General features: G+C 41.4%; 3 protein-coding genes across 6 annotated transcripts in view; 2 read left to right on the top strand and 1 right to left on the bottom strand.

Annotated features, from left to right (window-relative positions):
* The first annotated feature begins 232 nt into the window (after positions 1 to 232).
* On the top strand, positions 233 to 7,311 carry cipca (CLOCK-interacting pacemaker a). Of its 2 annotated transcripts, none has more exons than XM_020084611.2 (4): positions 233 to 580; positions 1,694 to 1,810; positions 2,206 to 2,375; positions 3,170 to 7,311. In XM_020084611.2, exons 1-4 carry the CDS (start codon positions 556 to 558, stop codon positions 3,965 to 3,967), a joined length of 1,110 nt encoding a protein of 369 aa, XP_019940170.1. In that variant the 5' UTR covers positions 233 to 555; the 3' UTR covers positions 3,968 to 7,311. The 2 variants fall into 2 exon arrangements, with proteins under 2 accessions (XP_019940170.1, XP_019940169.2); XM_020084610.2 differs by lacking the exon at positions 233 to 580 and adding an exon at positions 618 to 950.
* A 73-nt stretch (positions 7,312 to 7,384) lies between these two features.
* On the bottom strand, positions 7,385 to 10,299 carry zdhhc22 (zinc finger DHHC-type palmitoyltransferase 22). The gene is made up of 3 exons (XM_020084827.2): positions 10,134 to 10,299; positions 8,672 to 9,229; positions 7,385 to 8,584 (listed from the first exon to the last, which is right to left on the bottom strand). Exons 2-3 carry the CDS (start codon positions 9,225 to 9,227, stop codon positions 8,307 to 8,309), a joined length of 834 nt encoding a protein of 277 aa, XP_019940386.2. The 5' UTR covers positions 9,228 to 9,229; positions 10,134 to 10,299; the 3' UTR covers positions 7,385 to 8,306.
* A 2,047-nt stretch (positions 10,300 to 12,346) lies between these two features.
* tmem63c (transmembrane protein 63C) overlaps positions 12,347 to 23,340 on the top strand; it is a 30,455-nt gene continuing 19,461 nt past the window's right edge. Inside the window, exon 1 of one of the 3 annotated variants that reach the window (XM_020085244.2) lies at positions 12,347 to 12,489. Coding sequence is in view for 1 of the 3 variants with exons in the window: in XM_069535369.1 (XP_069391470.1) it covers positions 20,986 to 21,233 (248 nt within the window). In the remaining 2 variants the exon portion in view is untranslated. Of the gene's footprint in view, positions 12,490 to 20,698; positions 21,287 to 23,340 lie in introns of those variants that run through there. The other 2 variants (XM_069535369.1, XM_069535370.1) reach the window with 2 other exon arrangements.

Here is a 23,340-nt window from a genome sequence, read left to right on the forward strand (position 1 = left end):
GTTATCGTTAAAGAAAATATCACAAACAGGATCCTTTCATTATATAGATATGTGTTTTATAGAAGAGACATATTATTTGTACCGAGGAGAATTTAAAAAGTGTTATTTAAAGAGCTACATATCCACAAGTTGAGTCGTCTCCTACACCTGCAGGGGGCGCACTCACCGCTCCTGGAATAAAGCACAGCAGGGCTGTGACTCGTTTCCCTGGCAACTTGTTTCTAGTCACAGAGTTATTCAGGCCTCAGTTTTGTCTTAAAGGTCCAACAGAGAGACCGGCATTCACTGATTTATGGAAACCGCCGAGGAAAATATGATGCAATGAGCGGATTATTAGACTGTGTATGAAACCATTTAAGTGAAGAATGAATAACATGATTACTCATGCGACAATTATGCCAAAGCGAAACCGTGACGGAGGACACTGCAGTTGCCTGCGAGACCTCACTGGGGGATTTCGTGTGGGCACGGCTCATCAACAAGGCTTAGCTATCGTTAGCTAAACAACAACATACGACAGGAAACTATTCTACTGGAGTCAGTGCGAACTGATTCATGTTTTACACTAAACTGCGCATCGGTAAGGATTGTAAAAATAATGCTATTAGCCGAATATGTTATTGATAGCACTGCGAGGAGCTAGTTGCCAAGCTAAAGCTAGCGCAGCTAACTGAGCTAATCGTTAACATGGGAACAGACTCGTGGAAATAAACAACAGCTAACGTCGATGTAGTTCATGTTGCATGTCTTTGGTTCAAATTTCGTTATTTGCCTCAGTTTAGTTTTTGGTAACAAGTTAGCAAGTCATTGGAAGCGCTTTGTAAACAGTTCGCTAACGTCAGTGTTGTCAAAGTTGCCTGTGACATCAACAACCGGCGCTAGCTGCGGTACGATGTTAACAACAGCGCTGGGTTCAGACTGCCGAGCTAACGATGTTTGTTTCCCTTCAGGTATTTTACCACGTTACATTAAACACAGGGTGTGTCAGGGAACGGTGAAAAGTATCTCATGAGATTTTAATCAGACGAGCTGACAGGAGGGAGGGGCAGGCCTTCAAACATCAACCTCACAACCATGATGATCGTAATGAAATTTGGATTGTGATCAACTATTATGTTGTTGTTTTTACCTCGTTCTGGTCCATGTGATTGAACTGGACTAAGTAAACATCAGTTTATTCAATATATGAATATCAGCACAACACACAGGCTTAACTTAATGTGAAGTAGCAATAACACAGAATACTACAATCTTGTAGTATTCTGTCTTATTGCAGCTGCTACTGTCTACTACTATCTATCTACTAATCTATACTTGTTGTCCACAAATATGGATTCATATCAGGGATAGTGTATTAGTATATGGCAGTGTATTGCCTTGCATTATAGAAAATTAGAGTTTCTAATTGTATTCTCACTTGTAAAGAAGACTGATCAGGGAGCATCTCTGTTCTACTGACCCGTCAGTACCAAATTACTTGTACATCATTTATGTAAGTACAGATTTGATTGATTGATAAATGGAGACTCCACAGTGACAGAGGAAGACAGAAACAATAACAGTGTAAATAATAGACTGTCTCTTTACTTTGACTGTGCTGAATGCAGTCAAACACATATTATTATCCATTTTTATATCTTTAACTCAAGGGAAGAAAAAATCGAACTCAATTTTTAACCCTCCATTTTTCCAGAAAAGGCAAACATGAGCCGTTTTAGTAGACCTGGCAGACACGGGACACCAGTGTTCACCAGGGCAACACACCTTGGAACGTCAAAGCCTGACCTGGAGAGAGATTCAGGCTTCTCAGGTTTGTTTCAATTACATTGTCAATGCTTCATGTAATGAATTGCTGTAAGTGTATATAGTTAGCTTTTCCCTTATTAGAAGAAATGTCAGTTGAGACATAAACAAGGTCAACTCTAATCAAATCTGAGGATCTAGGTCACGTTGTTTTATGTAGGCTATCCTCCAATGGGCCCTTTTTTCAGATGCCCTTTATTTCTGCTATGAAGGCTGCCCTGGATTTGGTTTAATCCTCCTCATCAGGTTAATGATATCTTTTTTCAAGATGCTTCAGGGGTGCTCATTCATAGCTGCCACAGCTTGTATCAATGATCTGTCTCAGTTACTGCACACAAGAGAAAGGTAAATCTGTTGCTTTTAAACATCTTAAGACCCATATGCTTGTCTTCTCCTCCTCAGATGCTAGCTCTGAGTACCTCAGTGCAGTCGAGCTGACCGACACTGAGGATGCAGGAAGGACGGGGTCCATGTTCGGCCAGGACCCAATGGGTCCACAGTTGGCTCTGATGGGAGGCTCATACGCTGGAATGTCTCCAATGATCATCATGAACAACTTAGTCCTAAATCAGGTAAAATTCAGTCATTAGTTTTTGCTTATTTTGACTGTTTTTCCAGACTTATTAACATTGGGCTTGTTTGAATGTTCACCCTGACTGTCAATAGTTCACTTTCCAGCCAAATGAAGCAACAATATTAGGAGTTGGTTTGTCAAGATTAACAGCTAGTGGCATTAATTTTCCAGTTGAAATTCATTGCGATAGAAAAGGGTTAAATTAAAATGATGCAGTTAAACGTGCACCAATCAAACCTCAAACAGTACAACAATGTAGAAAATGTGGCATTTATGTTTGATTTATGCATAAATTGAACATAACAGAGCATCAATACATATTTAAGTCCCATGCTTCGTGTAAGTTATGATAATTAGATTAGTAGTTTGTTACTACTTATCTTTGTTGCATTCGTTTTTTGTTGATTATTCACTTTTCTACCTCAGCCTAAAACTTTATTTGTAATTTTTCAACATTTATTTTAAATTTAATTTCTGGCATTTCCACTTAATTGTTTGTGGTTGAAACACACTTAGGTGTTTCACACATTAAATTAGCTTGTAAACCCGAATTCTCTTTTCATTACTTTGTCATTGTTTGTTCTGGTAACTTAAGGGACTTGTTTGAGCTTTTTCTCTCTATATAAAGGTAAATGACTTGTTGTGACAGCAGAGTCAATTCAAGGATAAGTTACTTTTAACTAATAAATACAATGCAATTCATTTGAGGTGTCTTGTAATTATGGTTCTTGTGTTGAATGAGTACTCTGTTAAAGTGTTACAGTATAAAATAAAAGTATTTTTCTTCTCTAGCCATCCATGATGGCTCCAGCAGAAAAACAGTGGGGCTTTTCTTCACCCTTGGAAGTGATGCCTCAATCACAGGTGGTTCTTCTCCAACCCATGGTTTCTAATGGCAGCAGCAGCTCTGCAAAGACTTGCTCTGAAAATATCAGACAATCAAAAGGCCACATGCCTGTTGTCAAGTCATACCCTAGAATCGCCCCTCACCCCAAAGACGTGCCCACGAAAAGGGTGGGATCCTCCAGGATGAGGGGACGTTCGACATCAGAATATGACCAGCGACAGAGGAGGCACCACCACAGCCACAGGGCTCACAGCTCCCCAAGCCTACAGCTGCCACTGCAGACTCCTGTCAAACCCATCTCCAACTCTGAAGCAGCAAACACTCCGACACAGGCAGCTGAGAGTCAGGAGCAACTTATTGACAACGCTCTCTACCCGCTGGCAGAAACCAGCACTCTGCCCCCCTGTACAGAGGACTTCAGGACAGAGATGGACAACGACGGGATCCATGCTGACAAATACCAGGACGACCTTTCAATGGACAATGATAAACTGAAACGCTTCAGCAATACCTACAATATTCTCAACAAGTCTGGCTTGCTGGGGATCACCATGCGCACAAAGCAGCTCATGAAGGAGAATAAGCGCACCCAAGGCCAGCTGCAACAACTTCAAGAGCAGACGGCTCTGCTGCTGGAGGCTCTGAGCAGCAGAGACCCACAGCTCTGGACAAAACTCCAGCTCTCTCTGCAGGACACGGATAAGGAACAGTGGCGAGCTAAAGGTCAGAGACTCCTGGCATAATGTATTCTCTCAATCTGGGGGACAGAATACAATTTTCTGAATGTGAAAAAGATTTCAAGAAACATTTTCTTTAGGTGAAATAATCAACACAGCATCCAGCATTTCAATTAACCAAAAAAAGTGATCTAAATTATATGCTTTAATGCTTTTATCAGCAGGTTGTCTACAAATTCTCCTATATTCGCAGATAATGGAGACAAACATTTTCAGATGGTCTAATCTCTAAATATGAAACTGTAGCACATTCACTCTTAATAAGTGGGGGTGAGGTAGCATGCTTACATTTCAAACCTTTGCCTTTAATAATTTTTTTCTTGCCTCTGCTGTTTCAAAAAGCAATAGGGCTATGCCTTCTATATGCCGAACTGCTGTCTGCATAAGCGCATGCCTTACAGCAACATGTGAGGGCACATGGGGTTAATTCCTAATACATGCTCTGTGATCTCTGATCTGCAGAGAAAACATGAGCATCATTTTTTTTAAGATCGAATAGAAAACCTGATATGGATAAATGCATCCCGAATCATGTCGATTTTTAAAAATCTATTTACCTTTAACGTGGTTTAGTAAATGAAACTGAAAAAGGATATGCCTCCTTCGTTAGGAAGTAGATCATGGGGTTGGATAAACCACTACTTTTTTAATGTAAATTTGTAAATATAAATTTGGTATCTTTATATAATTTATTTTTAAAGGGGACCTATTGTGCTCATTTCAAACTTTGTTTTTTATCAAAAGCCCTTATTTATCTCTGATTGCCAGTTCTGCAGCACCTCAGTGAGCTGCTGATTGAAACATGCCATATTAGCCCATCAAGGAGTAGCACACCTAGCACCTGTGAACAACACCTCATACATTTACTGATGTGGAGGTTCTCAAAGCAAACTAAAACTAAGTAGCTCAAATCGTTTGTTTGTATGCTGGAGTACATTAAATCTCTAATTCTACTCAAGTAGACTTTTTTTGGAAAGGGAGCTGTGCTGGTCTTGGAACAGGTAGAACAAACAGCTGGAAGCAAGCAATCGGTCTGACACCTCAGCTTCTGTCTCACAGGAATTACTTTTACATATGTTAACCTCATTATTGGACATTTTAGGCCATGTGTAATATGGACATCTGACATTGCAGCATTATGTATATGACATAAGATAAGGGAAATGCATTATAGGTCCCCTTTAATACTTTTTTTGCATCCATCCACTTTTTGATGAATACCAAGGGTTCTGTAGCAGTGACCTCTCTCTCCCCAGCAACTTTTTACTTGGAAGTAAATATTTAAACTCTCCACCTATTGTGGATCTGCCCCCCAAGTGGTGGTAGGAGACCAGTTGGATTCACCTGTAGTAAATAGTAATAGTATTCCTGAACTAGCAGTGGCTCCTCTCCAAGCTCACTCTGGATGTCAGAGTCCCTTACCCCATCTTCCCCGAAGGCAGCCACTCTACGGAGGAAAAACATCTCAGCCGCTTGTATCTGCATTGTCATTTTTTGGTTACCTTCTCTAAATCAAACCATCATAGGTGAGGATCACAAAATAGATTGAATGGTAAATCAAAGCTTTACCGTCTGGCTCAGTGCCCACATCAACACAATGGTTCTGGGCACTTTATTGGCACATCAAAACTCGTTCAGGCTGTGTTTCCCAGTCATCTCCCTCCAGGTTCCTCTTTTGTTGCCTACATGATTTTTAAAGTTCCCTTGAGACAAACTATAGGGTCTCCAAGTGGTGCCTTTCCTAAGAACTCATCGACAGACTCAAAGAAGCCTGGACACTTGGAGCTTCTTTCGATTGCATAAGCACAAACAGTCAGAGCCTTCCTCTTTGTGACTTGCAGTAGCTTTCACCAGGGAGAACTCCAATACACTCACCCTGGGCAACTCTGTAAAAGGATTTCAGTTTGGTTCCAGAGCCACTGCTGTGGGTCGAGGTGAGCCCTGTCTAGAATCTAGCTGGTACCACTCCACCAACTCAAGTTCCTTCCTCAAAGTCCCAACAGCTACTCTGTGACATCAGGGATTGGCACCCTTTATTTATAAAAGGGAGGGCTGGGTGAAGTGTTTGAGTCTACTTAACACTTTAGGAGTCTCAGGGGTAAACAGTGTTAGAGCAGAATCCAATACATGTGCAGTAACTGGTAACCAAAGCTTCAGATGTAATATAACGACAGAAAAAACATAACATGCCTCCATACGGCTCGCATGGTGTCACCCAAGTGTCCGCAAGCCCAGACATTCACATTTGACTGTGAACCTCATAATTTACACCATTTTAAACTTTAAAGTCCACCAGAAGTGGCTAAGCTATCGGACGTTAGCACGTCTGACGGCCCTTTAATGCACCTTGTTGAATATAAAATAATCCTGGCGATGTTTTCGCTAGTGTGTAATCATCTAGATTGTAGAAATCATGCTTTTATTTTCCCTAGAATGAGCTTTTTATATTGACATGGGGAGCAGGTCCTCTCTACAGAGGCTGTCATGTTTTATTTTTTTTGCAGTAGCCCAGAAAAAACTAAACATCTTTTGAGTTTTAACGACAACCGAAGGCCACCACAGGTTCTCTTTCATGCTTGGAAGGGGAGGGTGAGGTGAGAGGTATTCCACCACTAGATGTCAATAAATCCTACACACTGGACCTTAAGATGTGCGGGAATGTACAAATTTGCGAGAACTAAAATTGTTGCAAGTGAAGTGCTGTAGCTTTATACTTGTCTTGATTTTGCATATGTTGCTGCCATGCTTATCCCCCCTGTAGTTTTAAGTGTGATATAATGTTGTATTAGTTTCATTTAGTAACAAACTCATGCACTTTAGTTTCAAGATTAATGATAAAATCTTTAGACAAATGTTAGGACTTGTTTCTTAAAATGAGCATTCTGTCATGATGAAATAATGTGAATATATATGTTTAACTGGAGGCCTGTGCCTATTATATATTCTTATGTTTGTCCATCATATCAATGCGTAAGCAGCTTAGATTTCTGTGTTTCTTCTGACTGAATGTGACACTTTGAAAGTGTAAAACAAACCATAGCTCTAGGAGCACAATACAGTCAGAGTTGCAGTGGTAAGATAATTATAAAGTCATAAATGGTTCAGTTCTGAATGTTAAGTATAGGTCAACTGTTGCATTATTCTTTTTAGCAACAAAACCCGACTGTTGCAATACTTACTCAGCATACATCGTAGAATTTGTCTTGGTTTTTCAAAGGGCAAACTGAGGGTTACAATTTATTTTGAAATTATTTTTCATAGTTTGTCGTGTTATTGTGAAATGTGCTTTTCTTCAGCAAAAGTCACTTTAATAATAATAATGAAATGTCATAAAACTATGTTGAAGACCATTGCCTCATTCCTCTCAACTCATTTATTGCACTTTCCTAGATGTGTAGTTTTGAAAAAGAGAAAAGCAGCGTGTTGCGTTTTGAATACTTTTATTGGTTAACAGGGATAGACAAAATAGCTCTAGAAAGTATTGAAATCCAAAACATCTCTTGACACAATGTTGAATATGCCCGTAGCTGTAGCTGCAGTATAACAGAGAAAAGTCTTTACTTATTGTTCTATCGAGGGCTCTATCATTAGCAGTTCAGTGAATAACTCATCTTTGGGGTCATCGGTAAGCATGTAAGACATGATTGTATGGCACATTGTGAATAATACCCTGCATAATAATATGGTAATCATCTTCACATTTCCCCCAGCCATTCTTAAAAAGGATCACATCACTGTACCCTCATCAAACCGAGTCACATTCTTTTGAGTAGAAAACATGAGGCTCAACAACATACAACAGTTAACTGTCGAAACAGTGGCCTCGCAGTTTATTTTGTCCACTGTCGTTTTCTCTGTCTGCTAGCCCTTAAGGTCAAGTGAATTATTGTTGTAAAAACAATGTGTTTCCTGAATGTCACTTTGTAGCATCCTACAAGGAAATGTGGAAGAGCAACACGCTTTGATAATCTCAGAGCAGATCAGTGGCATAATACAAATTTACAAAGCAGTGTATTCATGCATTTTTAAATTCTTACGTAAGCGTGTAGTAGTGCATGTAAAACTGATCTATGTCAAAAACAAATTATATTTCTTAATATTGCCTTGTAAAAAGCTATATCCATAGTATACACCTATGCAGTTTCATGTTGCTTATATGGCTCCTGTCCTTAAAGGAATGTTTACTAAAAGCTCACTATTTCAATGACTACTTAAAAAGTCATAAAGCATCCATGTAGAATTTAAAATGACCTTAACCACATGGCTCCCCAGAAAGCATTTATTCTACAACTTGCGCTGCTTGTGTGACCTATCGTGAGCTGTTGATATGATATGTGGTTTTCCATCAGTCCTGTTTATGTGCGTCTGTTTCGTCGGAGCACATCTCCACTGTCTGCACAGGCAGGATGAGGCCGAGGATCCAGCGGGTACCGAAAACATCCTTTAGGTTGGTTCTCCAGGGGCTGCGGTTCTCCACGAGCTGCCCTCTCTGCATCTGACACCAGGTCTGACCCCGGGCCACCAGCAGGACCTGCTGGCAGCAGAACCCTGCACACACCAGGCCGATGCCCAGCCACACATACAGCATCAGCACCACGAACAGCTGCAAGCCTGAGATGGTTCCTGCAAGGAGGAATAGAGGAGAAAGATTCATCACCGAGTCATGTATCTGAAATGATCACCTTTTACTGGATATTTAAAGATACTCACCCATGAAGAAGTAGCCCGTGGAGAGGAGGAGAAGAGTCAGGAATGTCAGCGGGTTCTCAAAGGAGATGGAGTACTCCACTGTCAGGAAGGCCACACCGAGAACCAGAGAGTACAAACACGTGCACGACGTGTAGATGCAGAACATGATGAAGTAGCGCATGTTTTTGTTGCCGATGCAGTTCCCGGTGAAAAAGCAGTGGTGATCCCTCTTGAGAATGACTTTCTTGCACAGTTTGCAGAAGTGGCGGCCGTTCAGGAGGTAGTGGGCGTCCACCTTGTCAGAGCAGTGCGGCGAGCACACAGGAACCCCGGTCTCGTTGGCACTTTCAGCGGGATATTTGATAGTCATAATGTAGTTCCCCAGCGCGTTGAACATCAGGAAGAGGAAAACAACTGTGTGGAGAGTTGTCGAGCCCCAGGGTGATGTTTCGGGGTTTGGGAATATCGTTGGGATGAAGAAGCAGAAGTGCAAAATGAAGGTGACTGCTGTAGCTGTGAAGAAATACGCAGGTGCTACAGCGTTGAGGAGTCTCAGTTTTAACATCCTGGTGAACATATCTGTGTGACAGTGAAGAGGATACAGTAAGCATAATGATACCATGTACCAGTAACCTTAACTACTGTTAGAGGTAGGTACTTTAAACTCCATCAATTCCACAGTTTCACTCTATACACAGAAATACAGGCCTGCTGTAAAGTCGTACGTGCAGGTGCAATAGAAAATGTGGAAGACTAAGTAAACAATATAAAATATGAGGTGATGCATCCTTCTAAAGTGACCTTTGCTTTGTGCAGTGCTGCAATATGTTTGCTCACTTTCCAAGTAGGTTTTTCATCTATAAACACTCAAACCTTTTGCTTCAGACACTGTTTCAATATGACATCTATGCATTTTGATTTAATCATCCTTTACTCTATCACCAAAAGACATTTATTTTATTTTATTCCAATTCAAAAGTATTTATTTTCATTTTCACACTATGGAAATAAAAAGATATGATTGGAAAACCTCTTAGAATCTGGTAGAGCATCTGACCGAGGGTTACACACTATAAGGCAGATTATAATTATAGTGTCATCTCTTATTGTAATACGGACAATGTGAGTCGGAGGAGGAAAACTCATTTCTGAGCAAATGTGGCTCTAGGGATTCTCAGGGGCCACAGAGAATACCAAGAATATCTCAGCTTCTTCACATGTGATCTCCTGACCTGCAGCACTAACACCACAAAAACACCTACAGTCACCCTGAAACCGAGTCTCTGCGCCTTACAATGAAAACACTGGGAAACGGATCCATTAATTCGCTAGAGGACAGAGAGGACCGTTTCCTCTCCGTCTCCTGTTCTCTTCAGGAGATAAATTAAGCCGGTGCCAGTGATGGCGTCAATCATGTCATTTCCATGGCCACGCAGATGGAAGCAGTGATCGAACGGAAGCGTGGAGAGACCGGGCGACCTACCTGCGGACGTCAGGGCGCGGAGGAGCGGAAGAGGAGCTGTCCGTTCAGCACCGCGGACCTCGGCACGTTCATTCACACACAGCAGCACCGACAGAAAGGTGATGTTTAGACACACTGACGTCTCTTTATCATTTAAACTGCCGTCTGCTCCTTTGTCTACCGCCGCCTGTTGGTCTGGATGCGTCTTTTCTCTTTTCTTTCTTTCTGCATTTCGTTTTTAAGTTTACCTACATTTTAAATTTTCTTTTGAATTATTCTTATGCTCTTGTGTTTTGTGTTTGCTGCTGGATGCCTACATTCCCCTCAGATCAATAAAGTATCTATCTATCTATCGATCTATCCATCTATTTATCTATCTAGATACATGGACATGTCCCCTTTTAAAGCAGATGACACCTCATACTGTGAAATGATAATAGTGACAGCACAAAACCAATTTAGTTAGACTAAGTAGGTTAGATTAATATATGATTATATTATATTATATTATATATACTTAACTACTTTGACTTTCTTTTTTCCATTAAATTATGCTTTCATTTTGTCCTTTCATTGCAATTAGAGAGTTGTTATCCTTTTTCTAGGGAGGGCATTGGCCCCAGCTGAAATATGATGGGCCCCTGAGCTGCAAGGATTGAATTAAGTGTCTACAGAATCAGGAGTATGTAAGTATGGATGTTGAAGATATAATCGCCCCTCTGTGTAAATGATGGCTCTTTATGACCCAAGATTTAGAAATAGCTTAGATCCACTGCTGCGTTTTAAACATTTTAAAATTTCATTGCAGATATTGCTTGAAGGGGTATTCAGATTCTTTGCTTTATGTTTGAGTAGCAATATAAAAAAAATACTCACTCACATCACTTGGGTTAAAAGAAGCAAGCAAGCAGCCATTTGAATTGTGGAATAAAAGTTTAAAGTGGTATTAACTGCAAGCATCCAGAGAAAGTGCAAGTACCTCATGTACTTGAGTCAGTGTAGTTAAGGAGACAGAAAAGCAGCTTTGCTTAATTTGTATTTGTAGATATTTGTAGGAGAGACAGTTTTCCTGTAGGTGGCAATCTATCCTCACTGATTCTACCTATCCTGCCTCAGTCCTGTCATTTCAGTCATATGGATTTATTAGGTTTTGTTGTTATATTACTCTGCAGGTGAAACCATATCCACAAACATCATGCTTCCTTGGTCCATGCACGGTCATCAGCAGTTGCTAGAATTGTGGCCTATATTGAAATATTTCACTTTAGGGGGGTATTGCTTAATTTAATTTAGTCATTTAGCATATGCAAATGAATATTGATGGGAGTGGGGCTGTCTGCAGGCAAAAGGAATTGCAATATCAAGTAGTGAGAAAAGAAATGAATCCCTTTCAGACAAATCGAAATGATATTCAGCAACAACAAAAAGTCCAGAGAACAATAACCAAAAAAGGAAATACCACAAAATAGTAAGTTCAAATCATTCAGTGTCTCACATTAGTTAAGACAACACTGAACAATAAGATCACAGCCATCAACATTAACATTTGCATCTGTACATGAAAGAAAAAAAATCAGGCAATAATTTTTCATTGAACAATATGAACAACTGCGGAGGAACTGTACTTCATGCAGAGACCATTACCATCGCCTCCACCTCTCAAAGCTTTTTAAATTAACATTACAGATCATTTTATCCACCAAACGCATGACGCACAACTGAATAGCTGCTATTACTACTACTACTACTACTACTATTTCTACTACTACTACTACTACTACTACTACTACTGCTACCATTAGCTGGTGCTGTTATCATTAATGCGTCTATATGTATCACTTTTATTATTTTGATTATAACAACCAGTCTGACAGGGGTCTCTCTTCTCCCTCCCCATTTTTCTCCTCTCACCCCAACCGGTCGAAGCACGTGTTGGAGGTTTCTTCCCATTAAAGTTGTTGTTTTTTTTCCTCCACAGTCACCACGTGTTTGCTCGTTCTGGGAACAGAGAGTTTCTCTATATCATTGTAAGGTCTCAAACCTTGCTATGTAGAGTGAGATGATGCCTGTTGTGATTTGTCGCTATGCAAATCAAATTAAATTGATGTCATTAATTTGCATGCTTTAGAATCAGAGACGATAAATGAAAATATTGCACTGAAATTATTTGACGCTCCCTCGGCAGGTGTGTCATTGTCAGACGGTCCCTGGGCAGGTGGGAGTTTCTCTTGTTTCTTAGTGTTGGACAAAAAACACACACTCACACACACACACACACACACACACACACACACACACACACACACACACACACACACACACACTGAGCGGTATCGCCATCATCGCCAGACGCCAGCGATCACTGACGCTTCCTGAGGTGAGTGATTCTTTACATTCTTATAAATCCATATGAATCATTGCATTGATTTAAACGTGGACCGGAGCGGTTTGTTATTGTTGCTGACCGTGGCGCAATCGTTTTAATCAAGTTACAGAGCTGGAGGAAGAAGGGAAGGAAGGGAGGAAGGAGGCAGGGTGCGCAGACAGTTGTGGGCGCTGCAGCGAACACGAGTCGTCAAAATGTACCTGTAATGTTCCTCCATTTCTAAAGATTTCTTATGTGAAGGCTGAGTCAGATTCTTTGAGAAGCTTCCCTGCGTCGTGGCGCAGCGCTGGTGAGCACGAGGATGTGTTTGGCATCATATCAGACCTTAACACCCAAAACACACACAGCTCCTCTCCTCGCTACTACACCCATTGTTCCTCATGCTTCCTTTGAGTCTTTAATAAACACATGAAACTGGAATATGAGGACCTCATGTCAAATAAGGGACATTAGAGGCTGTGGGACCACGCCGCCTTGACTCTGTTGGACTTGTATGGGCACGAAGCCTTCAGTGGTCAACTGAGCAAAGTGTTGACCTGTTGAATTCATGCTGATTTAAACTGAAGGTTTGTATCACAGACAAAGACGGGTTTTAATGATATTTAAGATATTCCTGAGGTAAACTGAGGTCATAGCACTTGCACCTGACTGTGTGTGAGGGAGATCTTGCAGGGTGCTGGGATGAAGTGATTTCTGGAGACGGATGATGTCGTAAGCAGATATCAATACAGGATACGTCAAGATACCAGGCTGTAGAGCTGCACAGAAGGTTAACATGTTCATCTGAGCTGTTCTTGTAAAAAAGTGCATTTTGTCACAGTGGCCTCAAACATTACTCTTCATGTTGAGCTATTGGACAAATATATCTGAACCTTGGCACATCTTTCCAAACCATTGTTGTGTGGTGACTATCACACTGCAACGCTGTTGCATACACATACGTGGAATGATGGCGCCTGCTCCTGTTTGCCAGAAGTTAGCCATTGTGATACCGGATGTCAACCAAAGGTGGTCCTAATTTGTTTTGTGCTATTTGGGCCATATTCACCATTTACCACATGGGCCACTTCAGGTTCCTATCTGAATTACACTTAATCTAGAGCACAGCATGTTTACCATCCATTTTGTCAGGGCCACAGGAAGGCCAGAAGTGCCACATCACTGCCTGTCTGGGTATCCATCCAATATCCATCCAACGTATCCTAGAGGGTTGCAGGGGGAGCCAGAGCCAATCTCAGCTGACGTTGGGTGAAAGGCGGGGTAAACTCTGAATACGCAGTCAGACCATCACAGAGACAATTAACCATTTACTCTCACATTCACACCTACATGTCTTTGGACTGTTGGAAGAAGCTGGAGTACTTAGAGAAAAGACCCCGGTTGAACCAGGATTCAAACCTAGGACCTTCTTGCTGTGAGGCAACAGTGCTAACCACCGCACTGACTATGTGTGAGGGAAATCTTGCAGGGTGAAGGCAGTTGTTGTCTATGAATGCAGACTGGAGGAACTGGGGAACAAACCACTGACTGTTAGTGGCTCACCCTCTCTAACTCCTGAGCCTCCACAGCCGCCCAGCTATTGCAATAATAAGGGACTGAATTATTGCACATTGAATTTGGATTATCATCTGCTTTCCCTCTATCTGCTGTTATCCTGGGTGAGAGAGGCCCAAAAATAAGATAAACATGATGAAAGAGACAAAACTAAATCAACAAAATAGATCTCCAGAGTATGATGAGAAGAATAGGCCTTTCAGCTGACAGATTTTTAATGTGGTTTTTGACATTCAAGTTGCTCTTGTGTGGCGGCACACTGAAGAATAAATGTCTAAGTCTTTGTAGCTTATTGAAAATTCTATTTAGGTATTTAAATGAGGATGCAGAGAGTCATCAGGCTAATGTGTCCATGCACACACAGCTCATCACATCTGAGGATAAATGGCAGGGATGGTGGCAATTAGTGTTGTTCGATAATTATAAGGGGCTCCATTCTGTTTGGCTTCCATACACAGAGACATCTAAGGATTTTAATGGACGCCGAGGAGTGTCATGTCTAAATTCACTTTACACAATCGTCTGCAGATATTTAATTGAGTCAGGTATCTGTGATTTTACTCCATTTTAATCGGATTCCTCCATCTGTGGATTATAGCAACAACTCTTTCATGTGTCAGTGATGGACAAAGGTGAAATCCAACAGATTTTCACTGGTCTATTTTCTCTCCCAAGAAAAGGGAGCAAATGAACACGGGTCATCCTCAAGTATCACACGTGCATTAATATTTCAGGAGACTAAGCTGAGATTGAAAGGAGAGATTGCAGCATGTGGGATGTGCTGCTTGTACAGCTGCTGAGTAAGAGGACGACAGGGATTTATATTTGAGAGAAAATCACAAGAAAGAATAAGCCTCTGTCCATTATTTATCACCTCTGCTAAGGAAGTTATGTTTTCAATCCTGTCTCTTTGCTTCTTTGTTGGTTTATTAGATTTGTTTCTACCATGAGACCTTGACAATTGTGTAGTAATGAGTAGAAGGACCAGAGAAGTACAGTGAAGTGGGTGGACAAAGATCCTTTGTAGTGTTGTGAGTTATCTGCTCTTCTAGTGGTGCAAAGCATCAGATGATCTGCTCTGCTTCACATGGAGAGAAATGTGAGAGAATATTGTGCTGCAGAGTCACATCCACTGCTCTGAGATTTAAGCTCCAGGAATTTAAAAAATGAAACCAGTAGGAGCTTTGGACTTGACTTGATTTCATGATCTAATTACATTAAATCTCAATCTTTTTTTTCATTATGTAGGTTTATTGTGTCCACTGTGTACCTTCAAGAGCTCATGGCCTTTCTACTATTCTTATATTCATTTTAGTTTTTTCATCATTAACAGTTAATATCCTATTTGGCAATCTAGTCATGTTCAGCTTTTTAAAACACAGGATAGTTTTCATATTTCCTGAAAAGTAGTGGTTTTGGACATATAAACGGTTTCTGCCCAACAGTGACAATATTTACAGTATAGAGGGTTTGGTGAACGGGCCAAAATCCTCTGTCATGATATTTAGCACTGCTAGTCTGTATCATATTCTGTTTTCTGAGAAGTGACATAAGAAGCCATTTCTAGAAACCAGAACATAATGCTTTATGTCTGATCCAGTGAAATAAAAGCCTAAGTAATCAATGTGGTTCTTGATTGACATTGATTTAAAAATCTTTCAAAATAATCTATTATTGCCACCAACATAGCTCACCACTGTCTATCACGCTCAAAGACATCGAAGAATTTGATTTAAAATGTCTCTGGTATCATTATATTGTGCAACCCTAATGCCACAGGTGGATATATAATATAGTAATACTTATTATTACAATAACTTAATTTGTATAGTGCTTCTCAAAACAAGTAAAAACAAGAATACAAAACATCAGAGACAACATGCAAAATAAATCAATAGCATTTCAAAGACAACAAATGGTATACTACCAAATCTAAAATTAAGGCAAACAAGTTAAATAATCAATCAGTCGTATTTTATTTGGAAAGCCCATATTCACAAATTATATCTTGTCTCATAGGGATTAACACGGTGTGACATCCTCTGTTCTTCACCCTCAACAAGAGAAAAAAAACCCCCATTTAACGGGGGAAAGAACATAGAAAGCCACATGTGAGGGATCCCTCTCCCAGGATGACAGAAGTGCAGTAGATGCCGCTTGTAGCAGAACCCATCAATAAAATGATTGAATTTACAACATTGATTAGAAGAAACTGTTTTCAATGTTTAAAGAATTTATACATAAGAAATTGTCTGTTAAAGATGAAGGGAGCAGCAATGACAATTGAAATGGAGTTATTGTCAGTAATGGTAGAATATGTGAGTAGGCTTGTCATAATCATTGTCCATGATCAGGTGCCACCACGATCACAATCCATCACCACCATCCACGATCAGGATCCACCATTACGATCCATGATCAGCTTCCACCACTATCACAATTCAAGTGGTATATCCCAGGACCGAGCTGGCCCTCCTAATCAGTCTATCCAGCCTCCTCCTGTCAGCAGTTGAAATACTGCTGACCACTACAAAGAAGATGGCCGATGCTACCACAGAGTCCTGCCATCCACCTCCCATCTAACCACAGCAGATATGTACCGTGGGCTCGTCTTTGTTCTCTGTGTCTGGAGGTGAGGAGGCTCCCTGCTATTTCAGATTCCTGCTGTTATCTTGCCTGCTATTCCACAGGGATCCATCGATGTTAAAGCGACGCATGCAGCATTGCCAATGATGTATTGTACATAGATTCTTACCAGCAGAGCGCAGGCTGCCATAAAGCTTAGTGTAACACCAGGCAGCAGCACCAGATGTTCACAAACATACAGAGGTGCCAGACGACCTTAGTCACACAGCATTTCTAATGACAGTGCCTTGTGTATATACAGTGTGGGCTGTGGACTGGTGGAACAGCAGAACCTTTTTGTAGTATCATGGGCTCTGGTTAGAAATTAAAATTTTCACTACTTTGTAATATTTTATAGATCAAACATGATTAGTAATTTACTTACTTTCATTAAAGTAATGATAGAGGTAGAGTAAGATAGTAGAAATAATATTAATAATCAGGTGCAGCCCTTCTTCACAGTTGCAGACCATTATCCAAAGCATATCACTTTTTATATTAACCCTAACTCGAAAGCATGTATATGTTGTTATATTTGATTATCTGAGTTGTCCACCATTATTATTACCACAGTATGAAAACAACATACTTCTGAACAGAGGGTTTGGACTGAGACGCTGTATTTGATTGAAATTTCACAGTTGAGCAAAGACTGAGATAGACTCAGGACATTTTCTTACAAACACTGCTGCTCAGCAACTGACTCTCACTCTGGCGTTTTTCTTCTTCACAATACCAAGTATCCCTGCATGCAACTGCATCACCACACAACTACAATGTAAATATCACATCAGATAAATCCATCTGAAGTAAAAAAAAAAGCTTTTGAATTTAAAGGAAGGGAGAAAACAAACTCTGACAGCAGTGTGGCATTAAGGAGCGTAACAAACACATCAAATGGAGGTAGAGGACAGTTTGAAAACATGACTGATCATAAGATTAATGCCTTTATTTTAACTATAAAACATTATTATTAAGAAGCTGACCAAATATGTTGAGTGGGATCTATTTATACTGAAAAATAAATTTATCAGTTGACCTCCAGGAGAGCTCGACTGATGTAAATGTTTGGGGGGGCGGTGCCAAAACCAATATCGAGCTATTAAGAATGTCGATACCAATATACCAGCCACTATGTATATTTGAATAAAAGTTTAGGTGCTGTGATCGAACCCTTATGACAAAGAAATGTAATCAAGGCTTGATATTTTGCTGCTAAACCACAAAGATATGAATAACTCTAAATTAAAAGAAAATACAACTAAATATTTAGAAATGTAACTATTTATGAGTTAACCGATAAATCTGGAGGGCTCCAGTTAAAACATACAAACCACCTTTAGTAAAATGATGATTAGCTTAGTAATCTGTTGTTGTGTGTCCACGTTTGATGTGCAGGTGAGATTCAGATTTAGTAGTATTGAGGGGGTGCAGAGAAGCCTTCGATCAGTCAGGCTCTGGGTCCTGCACGTGTGATGCTAGACTCGAGCTCTTTCTGAAGCCAGATGGGTCCTTGTGAGGATTGGGCTCAGTCCACACAGCAGCAGCAGCAGCAGCAGCCACACAGCGCTCCTCTGGGAGCCTACTGAGCATGTGCAGCCACACACCGAGCTGCTGTTATGTTTTGTTGAGCACAGCACGTGCAAGCAGGTCGTCGCTCCAGTCATGTTATGGCTCATTCATCTTTCCAGAAAAGAGGCTAAATGAGGGGATGCTGCCATCACTGTTCCCTCTGAGCGGACGCACATCAGTGGTCTGTGATTGAAGCGTGTGATGGAGAGAGACAGAGAGAGAGCTGTGTAAAGAGTGAAGCCCCCTCCCTCTTTCTCCACGGAGCAGGTGGTGAGCAGATTGTACTAAAAACCTCCGCCCCCTTTCTCTCCCTCCCTCAGGCTGGGTCTTCCCACTCTCCCTCCCCCCAACACCAACCTCCAACCACAACCAGCACAGCAGAGGCCTGTAGCTCCTGCAGAGCTGAGAATAAGTTGCATTCACACATGGCATCCCCATTTAAAATCAGGAGAGACTTATGAGCTGTGTCTTTGTTCAGGGGATGAATTTGAAGACTGATTGCGTCACAAAGTCACGACTACTTGGATTTCTTCTTCAGATGCGGCTGACAAACGTGTCCTCGAGAAACAAAGGCTCCAATGGGTTGATCAACCTAGTCCTACCTATCTCACGATTCATTGTGCTTTGCTGACCAACAGATATGGCTGCAAGTATTTAGACACCCCTTTAGACAATTCAGGCTTGAATCGTTTTTGGAAGCATACATAGACATTTTGGACAATAGCGTGCTTCCAACTTTGTGTTGACTGGGGGAAAAAGCCCTTTCCTATTACAGTGTGACAGTGCCATAACACAAAACAAGGTCTAAAAGAAACCATTTTCCTTGATGTATGTGTAAGTGGTTTAAGTTTGGTTTTAATTTCTTATTAAACACTATAAAAATGGGACTAAATGTCAGGATTGGCAGCAGAGACTCACACAGGGTTTACACGGATGTATCTGTGGGATCTTGGTACCGTGACTCCACCCTCCGATTTCTACTCTGCAGAGTCTGACACCAAATTAAATCAAAAGCAGAAGATGGCGGCAGTCCTTTATTTTTGAGGAAAGTGGAAACCCATCGTCCACCTTTCTATGCAGTCTTTAATTTCACCTTGTTTCAACAATAAGTGTGCTTTTGAAGCTGACATCATTTTAACCAAGATTTATTTTCCTGACTGTGCAGTCAGTTTGAGAAGGATTGTTTTCAGGGAATCATCTTTAAACACCAGAATTTCACAGAGAAAACACACTCATACATATTCTACCAGCTCTGGGCCTTTGAGATGGAGCCAGAGACGAGGGAAATGTCAAATCTTTCCTCCATGTCGGTATCACTGCCACATACAGCGAGGACTGTTTGCCAACACAAACACCACAGTGGCAGGGGAGACCTGCTTGTCTGACATGGCTGCAGCCGGTTCAGTCAGGAAGACAACAGCTCTGAAACCATTTATTCTTTTATTCATGGTAGCTGCAAGTTTTTTCTCAGAGTCTGAGTGTTGATTAGGTGCAGAGGTTTGGAGGTCGATCCAAGTTCACTTTTTATTTATGGTTGGCTTCTCTATAGGAAAACAGGACCATCTCTCCCTCGTTGCTTGCAGCAGGTAAAGTAATTTATCTTGATCCGGCTGAAAGTTTGACGATGGGAGGGGAGGCTCTGCCGGAGTCGTCCTTCACATGCTTTATGGTGTTGATTAGACTTTGCTGCTGCGGCCCCACCCCTTTGATACATGTTTAATTGTAAAGATGTTTTTTTATGATGACAGAGATTCAGTTTCTCCTGTCGACAAAGCACTTGTTGAGAGATGTGGGTAAGAGACTGAAAGGATGGTGAAAGTGAGTAATGGATGCAGACGTCATCCCTCACCCTGGTGTTTATAGCTATGGATAATATCGCTGTGTCACTCCGCCATGCTGGTCCGGACCATAGATGGATGACATGGCTGCTCACCAAAAGTGAAGCCAAAGCGTCTCGATTTCCACCTGGTGGCTGGCTGCAGTAAAGTTCACAAATCCCACCTTCTCCATGTTAGCAGTTGGGACGTGGACCTAAACTAAGTTGTTGCACGTTAATGACATTTTTCTCAAAGATGGTCGTTTAAGGTAGTTCTTATCTGATGTTTGTGTTCATTCTTTTGGTAAATTTGGTTTTAATTAGTACCGTCATGAATGGCCTCTTAGTATCGTAACCATGGCTGCACACTTTCTAATCGAAGCCAAAATGTGTAGTTGGTGACGCCACCGATATAATGATGCTTTGAAGCAGTCTGTGACGCAGCGGCAACAGGAACTAATTAAATCAAAATATCATGAGAGCGCGATGATTGATTTCTGGATTGAATCAAGGTTTATTGCAAGTTATCGATCTTCAGATTTACAATCGAATTGTCTGAATCACCTCAGGGATGATAGTCTCTCACACACACAAACACAGATACCTCAGCTGTTGTTGATTTTGGTGCAATCAGCCGAATAGCTGACCTGTGCTACAGCAGCTTTACCTCTTTGCAGCTTCCCTTACTCAAACTCCTCTCATCACTGTCTCCAGGCTCCTGCACTGACTTCAGCACTTCTGATCCTAATACTCCTCACTAAGCACAGAGGAGAGATTTCACCCGAGCTGCCAGCGGGAGGCATAACACTGTCTCCCCAGCCAAACATCAGTTTGTAATCTGCTGCGTTGGCTTGGAAGTGCCTGGTTCAGGGATGAGGAGGAGAGAAATGAGGCAGAGGATTAGAAAGGTTTTCAGTTGAATGTGCCACAGAAGAAATGGATACCACAGGAAGCTTGTGAGCGAGTGTTTCCACACAAGGGATGAAACAGAGAGAGAAAATCCGTGGAGTCTCATGGTCAAACTGCTGAGTCATGTGGTGACGTTTGTCCAAATGTTGTGTGAAACCACACCACAGTCTGTAGCCCGGCTCCTCCGGCACTCTGTACTGCTCCGGAGGTGGAGAGGGAAGAGTTACACTGTTGGCATTGGCAGCCGGCAGTGTTCAAAGTGAGTGACTCATCTGATGCGAGAAGAAAAACCAGCTCAATGAGCAGATAAAGGTCTGTTTAAGCTTCTGCATGTCAGAGTTTGTCATTGTGATTCCAGTTTAGAGCTATAGATGGATTTTTCTTTCCTAACTGGGCGTAACATCTGTTTGATTTAGCTCCTGTTAAGCATTTCACACAGCTCATATTAAAATAGGCTTCCACTTTTACTGCAGCTATAAACATCAAGTCTTTGGACCGGTGACTGTGTAAATTATGAAAAAAAACAGGCACATATTACAAACAGTTTCACCATATTTACCATATATACAAGTGATGCATTATCTGTAAAGAAACAGATCGGACTCTAATCAAAAATTGAATGAAAGTAGAAGTCTCTGTTTTAATTAGTTCTTCAAAAAACTGTTTCCTCTGTATGTATTGTCCTGTAAGCCTGTGCAGTGAATAATCTATTTTTAGCAGTAAAATAATCCTTTTGGCCATATTGATGGGTCAATTCATCATCCTGTGTGTGTGTGTGTGTGTGTGCGCACTCATTTTTGTTACCTCTCTTCCAGTATACATTGACCTTGTCAGGAGCAGTTCACCTCATCGGAACCAAAGCCTGGTCCTAAAGAGATTGTTGTTAGGTTAAGATTAGGGTTACGCATGAATTGGTCATGGTCAAGGTTGTGTATAATAAATTGAGGTCAATGTAAAGTTCTAATAAGAGTAGCTGCGCAGTGAGGGAAAGTGAAAGAAACGTGTGTGCGTACTTTGTGATCCTGCCTCAGGGGGAGACCTGGATGCATATCATCCAAGCCTCGCCTGTCGTCTCCATAGGGAGGCACAGATTTTATGTATCTGTGTATTGACTTTGAGCTTTACAGCTTCAAAACATGAACAGAGAGTGATGCAGTTAGAGCTGCTAAAAGAAAGAGCAGCTAAAAGATTGCTGCTTTGTATTTTTCTATGTCTGTTCCTCAGCGCTGCTCTCTGACAGTGTGATGTACAGCAGTCCAGCAGCTCTGCCATTGATCAGCTCACCTCCTACACTGAGACATCCTGCGCTGGCTTCTGTTGCACAACAAGCACCATTTGGTAAACGCTTTACAAAACTGTGATGAAGCTTCTCTGGAGACGATATTACTGGTGTGGTGATAAATCACACCGGGGTTTGGTTCAGTATGTGTGCCAGTTTGGAGGCCTTTGGCTTCCTCTTCATTTTCTCACTCTTTTCACTCTGCTGTTCCCCACAGCTCCGGTGAGAGTTGGACAGCAGAGGGCTGTGATGCAGTTTTTGGCTGCCATTTGCTGCTGCAGTCCCAACGCCGTGTTTACTACAGAGCACGCCCTTCTGTCACAGCTACAGCGCGACTCAAAACGCTGTGGAATCTCGCTATTGACGTGTTTCACTCAGGAGATGTCCTAGTATTGATGCAAAGCTTTGTCAGCGGTCCACCGCTGCCGCTCTATTTTGTCGGACTGTTTATTCAGCGAGCAGTGTACACAAGCCGCGCAGCTGGGAGTCGGAAGTGTATTGATCGACCGCTGGGCGAGCGTGTGCTGCTGGAGGACAGATGGTTCAGGCCTGCGTTCTGTGGTCATGGTGGTGTGAATGATAATATCCTCTGCATGAGGGAAGCACACAGAACATGGTCATAACCGCCAATACTCAACAAGCTGTTCAAACAGTTCAAGCTCTTACTCTTGTGTTGTAGATGGAGTCTCTGCATTCTCACAACAGAGCTATTGTCTCGTCTACATGGTTAAATGGATTTGTTATCATCTACCTTAGGCCTTTTAAAGAGTCTTAAGTGAATCCATCATCCAATCAGTTTGTTCCATCCATGTGACGTCTCCACTTCCATTTCTCAGATAAAGAAACGAACACACAGATCAATGGCTGCTAATGGACTGTGGTGGTCATTTAACTGATTCCCATAAATGCTTCTATAATTGCACTCACAGTGAGAGACAGATAATTGATGTGAATGAGTCACAATAATGTGAAAAAGAAACTCGGTCCATTACGTCTCATTTTCATTGGTTATGTCGTCACCTCACTTTGACTCCTTTGCTCCATTCAAAAGTCTTGATTAGGCTTATGCCAGATGGGATTTAAGCAT

The sequence above is a fragment of the Paralichthys olivaceus genome, chromosome 12 (assembly GCF_024713975.1).
Source record: "Paralichthys olivaceus isolate ysfri-2021 chromosome 12, ASM2471397v2, whole genome shotgun sequence".
Taxonomy (NCBI): domain Eukaryota; kingdom Metazoa; phylum Chordata; class Actinopteri; order Pleuronectiformes; family Paralichthyidae; genus Paralichthys; species Paralichthys olivaceus.